The 12,615-nt window shown below is 44.6% G+C and overlaps 1 protein-coding gene across 5 annotated transcripts in view; it reads left to right on the forward strand.

Moving 5' to 3' along the window:
• ELF2 (E74 like ETS transcription factor 2) overlaps positions 1-12,615 on the forward strand; it is a 39,569-nt gene that overhangs the window by 11,858 nt on the left and 15,096 nt on the right. The window contains exon 1 of one of the 5 annotated variants that reach the window (XM_075501051.1): positions 9,621-9,843. The exons of 3 other annotated variants lie outside the window; for them this stretch is intronic. In XM_075501051.1, coding sequence (XP_075357166.1) covers positions 9,786-9,843 — 58 coding nt within the window. In that variant the 5' untranslated portion in view covers positions 9,621-9,785. Of the gene's footprint in view, positions 1-9,620; positions 9,844-12,615 lie in introns of those variants that run through there. One more of the 5 variants, XM_075501050.1, reaches the window with a different exon arrangement.

Raw genomic sequence — 12,615 nt, forward strand, 5'->3', positions numbered from 1 at the left:
TACAGCCAAGAGTCTTTCTGAATTCACTGCTCATACAGAGAGATAAAATGGGTGGAGAGAAAGTATAAAGGCCCCAAGAAACATTCATTTTGGTAATGTGCCATTATTAGCAATGAGTTGCAGGAGAGTGAATCTGAATGCGTTTTCCAATTTTTATTTTTGTAGGGGAAGGGAAGAGATACTGGGCTGTGGGTAGGAAGCAATTTGATGTTGGAGAGCTGGTAAAAGGTGCCATAGTAAATGTTAATGAGAAAGCAGGCTAAGGCAGAAACAAGTAAACAAGGTGTAATAATGTTTATTTAAAGAGCATTTTAGATGCTAATTTTCCGAAGTACAAATCTTTATTATGCTAATGATCCTAATTTAGATAGGTGCAACAGTTTGATTTCTGTGCATCTTAGACGAAAAATCCATTGTTGCTAAATTAGTCTCGATTCTACTTCATAAATGTCAGAATTAATTGCTACAAAAAATTTCGCATTATTTGATAAATGTATAGTTGTTGCACCAGGAATGAGTAGATGTAATACCTTTTGTGGTTCTAGACTCTACAGACAGCATGGTAAATACTAAAACCCCATCTTAAAGAAGTCTTGGCAGTATTTGAAATGATACGTATCTACATAACATAGTATATGCCCAGTTTCAGTATTTCTACTGTTGGCCATGGACCCGATTTTTTTTTTCTTCCCCTTCTTGTCACAGTTCATTGGCAATTCCAAAGACTACTGATTTACAGGCTTTACGACGTTACAATATACATATTCCAAGAGCCTCGAGCTACTTTGTAGTTAATCTAAAGCTGTGTAATTTAGTAAAATGTAGCATTATTCTAGCCTTCAGAGATAGGGATCAGTACCCTTTGTGATAGATGTAGTGGGGTAGCTGGTGTGGTAAAACTTACTTAGGACACTAAAGAGATGATTTGTGCTGTGCATTCAGTGGTTCTATTTGTGGTTTGCTGTTCTGTGATTGGATTTGAGGCTGTGTGGACTGTAAGGACTGTCACTGCTGATCCAAGGGCAGCATCAGGACCCGTAATGTTGTTTTGTATTAAAAAACTTGCATTTATGAAACCACAATTCAAATAAAATAGGCTATAGAATCATGATAAATAGCCTTATCTGTAAATACTGATGAATTTTTAGTTAATTCTAGTGGAGTATGGGTTTTTTTACCTGTCAGACTCCTTCCAGCCTGTTTCCCACTAATCTATCTTGATTCATTAATCAAGGATCATTAATTATAATTAATCCTTTAACTATAAAATTAATACATTAACGATAAAAGTAAAACCCAAGAGTCTTTTAACAAACAAGAAAGACTTAATGCTTCAGGTTATGTTTTTTTTGTCCTATTCCAGAAAAAACTGCCTCTCTGCTTGGAATAGAAAAAAATGTTGACAAAGAATTTTTCTAGGAAAAACAAAATGTAGGAATTTCGATCTTTTCAGGTGACCTTATGACATTCTCAGTGGAATTAGTGAGTGCCTTTTATAATGTTTGAAAGGGAAAGTATAAGCTTTAGATTGACATAGTGTTTAAATTTCTTTTCCTATGTGTATGATATAATTCTTAGGAGCAGTACCTTTAGACTACTGGGGACTGAGTTATAGTCTTAAGATTTTGTTTACTGCAACAGTGAAAGTGTTCGTATCATAAACAATACATCCTTCTTAACAATTTCTTAATAATACTCAAATTTTGTTGGCTTCCATTTCCTGAGTAGTTATCTGTCCTTAAAGTGATTAGCCCTTCAATTTTAGGATTTATTCAGCAAAACCTTTGCAGTTTACATAACAGCAGAAGCTGCTGTCTTTAAAGAAGCAGTCAGTCTCAAATTATCAGTTGCTATAGTTCTGTTTGTCTGTCACGACACAGAACCCATAACGTGGATGTGTAGGTGTGTTAATGGGGTAATCTAATCTTTGGATTTACCATATGTGCAGTGCTGAAGGTACCACAGTCATGATCTGCAGATCTTATACATGGATGATGTCTAGCCTTTTAGTCAAATAAGGCATGAGTTGAGTATTTCAGTAGCATAATGCTGTTTTAAAAATGCCGGGTTATTTGGAACGTTGTCATTAAAATTCGTTAGTGCTTTCTGAACTCCCTTTGTACTGATCTTATGCCTGCACTGGTACTATTCTTCTGTGTTACCTCACTTATGATGAATTTGTAAAACCAGTGTTGTTTGTTGTTTACAAATCTTGTTGAGCAGTAGGCAGTTATTAAGCAAAAGTTGCTGTAAGTACAGTAAAGCTTGATCCTTATGAGAGGTATACAAACATCATATTGCCAATATAGACCCTGATTTAATTGATTCAGTGAATCTAACTTCTCGTATCAATAGTATCTTTCCCCTTATTTTTTTATTAATCATCAAAGCTGCAAGTACAGGTTGGGATTTTTTTTTCTCACAACTTTAAGATTAAAGAGGAAACAGAACTGCTTTTGAGAAGTTGATATATCATTTGACTTGTGAACTGTCACCACATTTTTTAATTCAATGTTCCATCAGAAATCCTCCCTGTGGTGCAAGTTGAAAGTCTGTTTTAATTCTAAAAATGTTATTGCCACAGGGGGGTAGAAGATCTGCATGAACAAATGGGGATCTGAAAATGAGCCCCTCCAGGATTATGATCTGATGGAAAAATATTGAGCTACAAAGACAACAACGATGGTATGTTTGTCTATAATTTCTTAAATTTTTTTTTTCCACCAGGAAGTTCAGTTGAAACTATCATGTAAATTGATAGCCATCCCCAAGGAGGGAGGAGACTGAATAAACAGTGAGTTTAGGCTTAACTCCTCCCCTAATTTAAACAAATGCATGAAGATAATATATACTTTAAGGCAAATCTTCTTTTACAGAAGAAATTTCAGGTTACTATTTACACTGTTATCACCATAGGAACCAGCTTTGTATACCTATGTAAAGTCTTTAGTTATTACCTGTTCTTCTTTCTGCCTCTATATGTCTTCTCTCATTATGATTAAAACTGCTTCCTTCTGACTTCTTTTATGTGAATTTGAGCCTGTGAACTCTTTCGTTTATAAGTTTTTATCAGTTGTTAAATATCATATACTAAGAACTCAGGTTTAGATCTGGTTAGAATCTTACCTTTGATTATGGTATGTAAGGGATAAACAAAACAATGTTGTTATTCATTCTGTCCAGACATTATTTGATTTAACTGCCTCTTACAAAAAATGAGTTAATGCAAACATCTGGTGTACGTTTTGGTAGTGCTGACACATCCTATTGATTGAACTTCATTTCTTTACGCTGACAGCTTGATGAGAATTTTAAAAGTGGAGAGCAGTTTGCTTTAGAAGACCGTGATGAGTTCAAACAAGAGTTTGGGCATTCTAACAACTTGATGAAACTCTCAGCTTAAGTTGGTACTGCCTTCATCGAAGAGCTTAAGATGAAGGCCATTAGCTAGTTAAAACCAAGATAAAACTTTTTGTGCAGTACTTGCTCTACTGCAAGAATTAGATGTCTAACACATTCATGGGTTAAGAATTTATCCTTTGAATGTGAGCTAATTTTATTTTTGACACCATGCTGCTGCTACATCAGTGTGAGTTCTCACTCTGCCAAGAAATCCATTGCATTTTTGCTAGTTAAATATTGATGACACTGAAACAAAATGACCCCCCCTCTCATTGCATGTGCTATTGTATAGCACTTGGAGCAGTTACGCCAAGGGCATATACATCTGTTCTCAGTAACATTCTTAATTCAGAAACAAAATTCAACTGCAACTTAAATTTTATGTCATCTTTGCTGGTGTTTCCTTTTCTGAGAAATTAATGAAGAGAGCTGTGCAGCTGCTCTGTGGATGATAATATTTTTACGTAACAGTAACAGCCTGGTTGTGGTGTCCAGTTCTTTCTAGATTTCAGGTTTCTGCCTTGCTGTTTTCAGTGCTCCATTCATACTGAAGGAACACTGCAAGGCTAAGTACTTTGTAATAAAGCCTAATTTAACTACACATTTTGGGCATAATTTTTATTTTCTGAGGCTTTTGTGAGGATAATTGAATGGCTTGCTAGTGTGGGGCATTATGAGTTGGACTGCAGATGTACAGATGCACTCTCCTCTAAAATCCCAACTCCAGTTTCAACTGGGAGTGAGAAATTGTAGGATGTTACTATGAAGGCTCAGCCACAGCATTTTACTAATGTAAGCTGAAAAATTTTGGGGTTTGTGTCTTGAAATTAGAATGCAGTATGGCATACCAAAACCATCTTGGTATGAGCGCACAAGAGTTAGTGGTCTTTATTGATCAAAAATATAGTGACAGACTTGAAAGTAACAATTTTTAAAGGTGATCTGCATATTAAAAGGGAGATTGTAGTTGATGACAAATTCTAGGGTCACAGTAAAGCCATATGTGTTTGAGCAGGACATTTAGTCCTTATGAAGATTTAGTGGGCTTATAGAATAGACATTTGTTATTATCAGAGAAGTCTTAAGGAATTGTAAATGCTAGGTCTTAAACAGAGAAATTGCTCAATGGTGGCATAGTTCGTATGCCAGCCTATTACCAATCTCAAATACTGTCAATTTTGTAAAATCATGTAACGTGTTATGCAAATACCTGATTTACAATTGTCTGCTAGACTGCCCTGAAATGAAAGAATTTCATTATAAGGGAAGTGCATATATCAGTTTTTTTCTATTTTGAGACAGCCAAGTCTTTCTTAGTCCACATTCACAAGTAGTAATGCTGGAATGTAGATACTTGCTATTTTGAGTAACTCCTTTTCTGTTCGTCAAAGGTAGTACCAATTACTGAGAATACACTTGCTTTTCTGTGTGGAATCACTAATTGCTGTATGAATAGTGACACCAGGATCCTGAGTCCACTTAAAGGTGCAGATTGCGACAGACTCGTGCCTTTGGTATTATTAGACTTCATATGGTGTAGTCAAGAAGATAAGCGTGGCATGGTCACTGACCACTTTCCTCAGTATTTCCCTGGTTCCTCCAGGGAAACTTCATGGTTATTTTGCTGTTACTTTTGCAATTTTCTACCATGCTTTCCAGCGTGGATGGTAATGATTATGCTGATGTGCTGATAAAGGAGACTGCTGCATATTCTTGCATGTTTCTGGAATCTAACTGTTAAAAGTGTTTCTTTGTATCGTTACCCTTGCAGTGCAGTAATAATTATCAACAGTTTGATAGCCTGCTGTTGAGGACAGCAACTACTTCTGTAATTATTAGATGTGAATTTCTTCAGGATCCTGGGCAAAACTGACCTTTCTGTAACTATTTAAAATTTGTAGGTGGTTTTGGCAGTTGGGACAGGACATGCCTGAACTTCTGAAGTTACTTGAAGCTTTTTAGCTTGGTTGGCATTTCAGTATTGTTACTCTGTTATAATTTCCAATTTCTTATGTAGACTGCAAATACTACCCTCAGACAGAGTGCCATCTACCCTTGACTACTTACTTAAATGAAGTCAAACAAATTGCCTCTGTAAGAATAAGTAACTGCTTTATGGTAATTGCTTTTTCCCAGGGTAGCTTTGTCATACTAGAATACAACTGGAGCCCTCTGTGGCTAAAAGTAATTAAATACGTGTTTTTTTTCTTTCTGGTTCATCGTTCGCTGTCAGTGAAGGAAAAAGGTGCCATTGGAAGGTTGTACTTTTAGCGTTTCAAGTTACAAAGCTTGTGAAATAGTTTTCCAAGAGAAACTATGCAGTCTGTTACTGGAGAATGTTTTCAATGTATTTGTCAGAATTGTGGGAAAGGCAACTTTGCATAGGAGACTATGGGAGAGGAGACTGACGATTCCTCTGTAGCCACTGAATGCTGTAGTTTTGAGGACTGTTTTGAGGACTGTTCAAGGAAATGCTTAAGATAATTAATGATCCTACTCTCATCCACTTCTGCAGATCTGCTGAAACCTTCCAGTTTTTTATATCTTGAATTTCTACATCTGCTGTCTTGCATGCAATTAATCGCATCCAGTTTCTTCTCTTGAGTTGTCTTTCACTTTTTCAAAATAATCAGGATGAAGTTTAACTGGTGTATATTGCAAAGAAGTAGTGAGGCTTGTTTCCTTTAATGTGAACAAAGTTGTCCATATCCCTTAACAAGAAAGCACGAGTTGATAGCTATTTTACTCCTGTGTTTATACAAGTAGGGGGATACAATTCACTTGGGTGTTCTTGTTGTCCCAAGTTCCTTATCTACCAAGTGCACAGGGATGGAGGTGCTGTCAGCTAAAAATGGGATTACTTGTTATTGTCTTGAAATTACTTAAGACTTACTACATTCCTGTGTGTCATAAGCATAGTTTTGAATGGTAGCTTTCCTGCATATTAGAACATGTTGACTTTTTTTTTTATGGCAGTTGGTAGATGTAGCATATGATGAGCATGTAGGTCTACCTGGCTCTTTTGACAGCTGAGCTTGTGGTTTAAAAAATTACAGTAAAGCTTACTCTCTGTACACTCTAACAGTTAAAAAAAAAAAAAAAAAAAGATAGTAGGCTAATAAATATATTTCTGTCTGACAAAGAATGATGCCGTTTGGGGATCTGTTTCTATATATTTTTTCTACTTTTTTCATGCCAGAGAAACATAAGCTAATGTGCAATTTCATGTGGTCCTGTTACATTACAGTAAATATTTCTTGCCTCATTGGGCAGTTGCCGACCACTCTTTGAGTGGATCCTGCATCCCTCTTTGTTACCCTTCTGCCTAGAAAGGAGGCTTTAAAAGAAATTAAAAAGTTAAGTGCATGTTTACATTTTTCCCTATTGACTGTCTTTTTCCCCCAAAATAGTAAGATTTTATTAGCATGACAAATCAATTAGTGTTCAGCATAAAATACTGGAAATCATGTAGTTGTTTAAACAGATGGAACTGCAGAACTTTTGGGGAAAACTGTATTCCTCCTTAAATAAAGTGTTACGCTTTAATACTATACTTGTATGAATAAGTTGGGCGCAGGTCAAAATGATCACTTCATAGATTTATTGTAGTTGCTTACATTATAATCTTCAAAGTGCATAGGCTTGGCCTTTTTTCAACTGACTGGAATCCCTTGGGCACCCAGTGATACTCTGTACGTATGATCAGAGAGAGCAAAGAATCAAAACAATGTGTGCAGCTGTTCGAGTCCATTTCATGCGAATTGGCAAACACTGTGCTAAGTCTGTGCTCGCAGTAGTAAATAAATGCCGCTTAGGAAACTGGTATTAAACCAAGAGCTTGACGTTTTATACTCTTTTTGTATTCATTTTGGACGCATGGTGTTGAAAATTACACACGCACATTACTTGAATGCACTTATTCAAGGAGTCCACATATCTTAGGCAAGAATTCATTCTACCCGTAGGGGGTAGAGAGAACAACTTGGATATGAGTCAAACACTTCAGTTTGTGACTGGAAGTTGCAATCAGTAAACAAGCCTCACTGAATTACATAGCGAACAGGAAGGCAACAAACTATGAATGCATCTTTTCCAAAGTATGTAAGTGTGAACTCCTATTGACACGGGTCTGGATCTTCAAAGGTATTTAGTGTCTTGGTGCAACTTTTGATTTGGATATAAACTGACAAATCATTTTTAACTGTATTTTGTTGCTGTGGACATAACTGCTTGAAGAGAAGTGTGGGTAAATTATGATTTTTAACAACAATAGGTACACAGGACAAAGTAACGTGACTACACAGTTATTTCAGTGTTCAGTATGTAAGCTGAATCTATGGTGTTGCTAAACTACACTGCATGAGGTTTCCACTTCAATTTGAGGATGTTTTAATGAAGGGCTATGAAGTTTTATTGCACATTTAAGTGTGCACCTACTTAAAATGCCTTTACTTGTCCTTGGGCTTGTCTCCACTAGAAAAATTTCTGCTGGAGAACACAGCAGAGTCCTCTAGTGGAAATGCGCTGACAGAAGGAATTCTTGTGAACACTGCTGTTTCACCTCTCTGAATAACATAAGCTGACAGGAGCACTCTGCTGTTGGCAAAGCTGTATCTGCATGAGAGCTTTTTGCCATCACAGCTGGCTAGAGTGCCTTTTTTGTCCATGCTTCTGGCTGGAAAGAGCTCGGCTGGCAAACCTTTAGCACAGAGCTACCCTTAGATATCGTGGCTTGAATGTGAGAATGAATGATCTCGCTTGCAGAGGTCTTGCTCATTATCTGATGAGATGATGAACAAATTTAATTCTTTACAGCCAGGAACAGAGGAGTGAAGCCTACAAAATGCCTGAATTTTTATTTGCGTGCGTAAATATGGTCATTAAGTTGTATTCCTTAAAAGCCTTGAGAGTTGTGGTAGGAGTATGATCTGTCAAAAGTTTGCGATACTGAAGTTACCCAGTTGGAGGTGATTTATGCTGGATACTATTTTGTGATTTCTGTGCTGGGGAAACACACTTCCAAATTCTTGCTTGTGATCCAGATCCTAGGACTACTAAAACTTGAGAGGGGGAGAGAGATTCCTTATTGTCAGATTGATGCAGCTGGTGCCTTTCACCTTTTTCTAATGGAGCTGTGAAGCTGTTGTGTAAAGGGCAGTCTCTTTGGGCAATAAGTGGTTGCTTGATCCTTCTAATAATGGCTTAACAATATAGGCCTAGTCAGGTGTGTGTGGCGTTAATGAAGGAGTTCCTACGCGTGATCTCCACGCATAGCTCCTGGTAGGATAGACTTTGCTTTTCTTCGCATAGCTGCTCTTCGCATGGAGCTCTGAAGCTTTACCCTGAGAATAAGCAGCACAGGGACTCAACGGGGAGGCTTGGAGAACACCTTCTTGTGGCTCTTGCTTCTGTCCAGCTGCAGCGTGCCAGGGGCCTGGCAGGGAGGGCTATGGTGTCACTAAAGCAGGCGGTTCTTCAGATGGGAGAGGACACAACCCTAAAAAGTGGTGGTGGTGGTTTTTTAATTAAGAAAGCAATGCAACCTTTTTTTCCCCCACAAACCTGCTCAGAGGCTAGATCTGATGAAGGATGGGGCCTCTGGCTAACTGGGAGAGGCATCTAAAGTTCCCTCGGAGTCAGCCCTGCTACTGCCGAGGAGACGAGGTGGACCGTGTTCAAGAAAGACTGGTTTTCTGGCAAAATATTACCAGAGTAGGTAGCCCAGGAATTTGCCAAGGCGCAAACTTGTTGATGTGTTAATGGTTGCCTCGGTGAGGACCGTCGGGCTTATCCCCAGAGAAGCGCCGCCCTGAGAAGGGGATCCGTTGGTAGGCGGGGTGCCCCGGCTGCAGCGGTCAGGCAGCGGGGCACGGAGCTGCGAGGGGCCGGGGGGAGATGGGGAAGGCGGCGGGCCCGGCTGGGGGCTGCGCTCGGAGCTGCGCGCGTCCTCGCCTGCCTCCGCGCCTGGCCGGCTGCGGCTGCCTGCGGCTGCGGTCGCCGCTCGGGCCGTGCGAGGAGCCGGGGCGGCGGGGCGGGGCGGCGCTGCCCGCGCCCCGCCGCGCCCCCACCTACCCGCGCCCCGGGGCGCGGGCGGCCGGCGGGGCCCCGGCGGCTTCCCCCGCCCGCGGGCGGCCCCGCGCTGCGGCGGCGGCGAGTGCCGGCGCGGCACTTCCTGTCTGAGGCCGGCGGCGGAAGGATCGCGTGCGCCGCGCCGCCCCGCAGGAAGCGCTGCCGCCGCCGCCGCGCCGTGGCGGTGCCCGCGCCGCCCGCCCTGTCCGCCGCCCCGCGGGAGCGCGCCCCGCCGCCCTCGCCGCCGGCTCCCCGCGCGTGCCCGGCGCGCGCCCGCCCGGCGGTCAATGTGAAGCCGCTCCGGCAGCGTAAACATGGCGACGTCCCTGCATGAGGGGCCCACCAACCAGCTCGACCTCCTCATCCGGGCCGGTAAGCTGCCCCGCGCGGCTGCACCGCGCCGGCGGGGGCGCCGGGACGGCGGGGACGCCGGAGCGGGGCGCGGGGGGGAGCCGCGGCGCACGCCGCGCTCCGGCGGCGGGCGCGGAGGCAATGGAGGGCAATCAGGAAGTGATCACCTTGGTAGCGCCCGGCCCGGCCCGGCGGGCGGCCGGCGGCGGCACCTGCCCCCGGCGCGGGCGGCCCCGCTACCGCCGCCAGCGCGGCGGAAGTTGTGGCGGGGCGGGCAGCGGAGTTTTGCGGGGTTTGCGCGGCCAGGGCGAGAACCAGGAAGTGTGCGAGATTGTTGTCCTCCCGCCTCCCCCGGCCCGGCCCTGCCCTCCTGCCGCCGCCGCCACGCTGTCTGAGCGGGCAGGCCGAGCGCCGCCGCGCGTAGGGCCGCGGCCCGGCCTCCCCGGGCGCTGCGCACCCGAGCGCTCCCCCCCCGCCGCCTGCCCCCCGCCCGTGCCCTTTTAAACTCTGCGGCGGCGGCGGCGGGGCGGGGGCCGCGGCCCACGTGTGCGGGGCGGGGGGGCAACGGCGCGGGGGGCGGCGCCCCCTCCCCCACGCGCGCTGCGTAGCGGAAGCGGCGCGTTCCCCCGGGGCCCCCCGAGCGCGGGGGGAGTGGCGGGCGCCGCGCGCCAATGGGGGCCGCCGCCGTTGGCGGCCGGAGGGCGGCGGGGCGGGGCGGGGCGCGGCGGCCGCCAATGGGCGCGCGGCGGGCGCCGGAGCGGCGGCTCCCCGCGGCGCTGACGGGGCGCGCACGGAATTGGAGGGAAGCGGAGTGTAAACACGGAAGTGGGGGCGCCGCCGCCGCTGGGCCGCACGTGGCCGCCCCTCCCGGCGGGCGGGGGCCCGGGCTTCCGTCCCCGGCGGGGCGGCGGCGGCAGCGCCGTTCCGCCCCGACCCCGCGAGGAGGCGGAGAGGTGCGCCGGAGCGGGGCTCTCCAGGCAGCCCCGCGGCCGGAGCGGTGGGAGGAGGCAGGGCGCGGGAACGCCGTTCACTGCCGCCGGCCCGTGCCGGTGCCGCGCACCTCCCGGCCGCTCCTCTGCACGATCGGGTGCCGAGGCCCCCTGCCCAGCCCCGGCCGCTGCCGGGACAAGGGCTGTTGACCCGAGCTCTGGCACCTCTCGGAGACGTGCCCAGAACCGGGCACGGTTGGGCCTCTCTCGGTTTTGTTACACCTGCCGCTTGTAACGACAGGACGCTCCGGTGATCCCGGGATGTGCCTTTAAGTGCGGTACAGCCCTGCAGAAACCATGAGCGAGGTGACACTGCTCAAAAACACAACTATGATGTAAAAGTTTTGGTTCTCCGCAGAAGTCGGACCAGCTGTGATTTTTATCTTTGTCTTTACAACGTGGAGCTCAACTTTTTAAAGTAGTCCTTGGAAATCGTAGGCAGCGGTACGGCGTATGGTACCTATAGGTGATGAACTGTGCGGTCAGTGCCGGGGCACGAACTGATGGAGAGCGTACCTTAACGCTGGTTGTGCCTTGACATGGCAGTGGGCTTGTACGGGCATGAACGTGTGCGCAAGGTGATGCTTTGTCATTTACCAATGTATTAAGATACCCTTTTAAAAAAAAAAAGAGGGCAACTCACCTAATCTTCATAATGGTTTATTTTATTTTAATATGGAAAAACATCCAGGGTTTTTTGGAGGGGGGGGGGGAACAAACCCCAAACACACACAGACACCCCCCCCCAAGAACTGTTCTGCTGCAGAACAGAAAAAGCGGAGCGTGCCATACGCACGTAGACACTCTCCTGTGTGCGAAGGAGAAGACAGCTTCGCTTTGCCAGTGGAACGCATCTCCGCTTTCTGCAGGGCTCGCTCCTGCAGACTTCAGGTGGTTGTTTTTTACTTCTGATTGTCGATGAATAGAGAACGTTTAAGTAGTTGATTACTGTGTCAACAGCTTCTTAAGTGACTGTAACTAGATTGCTTGTGATCCAACCCTTAGATAAATAACAAATGACCTTTGTATTGCTCTTTCTGATGTCCTCAGCCCAGCCAACGTAATTCTTTTTTTTTTTTTTTTTTTTATATTTGCATTGCAGTGAGGGATACAGATACCTATGCACGTCTAGTATTCCCATCATCATACTATCAGGATACCATATCTGTTTACTTATTTATGTATGTAGATGGTATCGAGTGGATTTAAGAGAGGAATCCTTTATCCTGAGGGATTGTATTAATTATGCCTTGCCTTTTCCTGTGGCTGCTGGCCTCAGTGTTGACAAAACTTCAGAGTGTTTGATAACTGTGGGGAGAAAGCTGGACCAGAATGGTTACTGCTTAAGGTTATCTTAATTGCTGGTTGTAAGAGCAACTCCTAAATGACTTTACAAAGATATGTTTTGGCTTTGTAGCTAATATTTCTCTTAATATTGGGCTGATAACATATGGCTCACAGGGAAACAAGTGTTTTGAGATGATTGCTCTTGTCTTCATGATTGATTGCTGATATGCAGTGGGTTATGTATCATCCTTCTGAACGAACAGAGCCAGGCTTAGGGAAATACTAAAAAAACCAAGGAATTGTTCTTCAGTTTCTGAACAAATGTCTGCCATAAAACAAGCAGTAAACTGAAAATGCCCTCTTTTCCATTCAAATGTTGCATACAGAAAGATTTCTGGGTATTACCGATACAGGCAATTCAACTGTTTTTAATTAAAATGTGGCTTAAGCACCGTTACTACCTTCCACTGCTGTTTACTGTGGTCTTTTAAATGCTGAGATAAAACAAGCATGTGAA

This window comes from Mycteria americana, chromosome 4 (genome assembly GCF_035582795.1).
Source record: "Mycteria americana isolate JAX WOST 10 ecotype Jacksonville Zoo and Gardens chromosome 4, USCA_MyAme_1.0, whole genome shotgun sequence".
Taxonomy (NCBI): Eukaryota; Metazoa; Chordata; class Aves; order Ciconiiformes; family Ciconiidae; genus Mycteria; species Mycteria americana.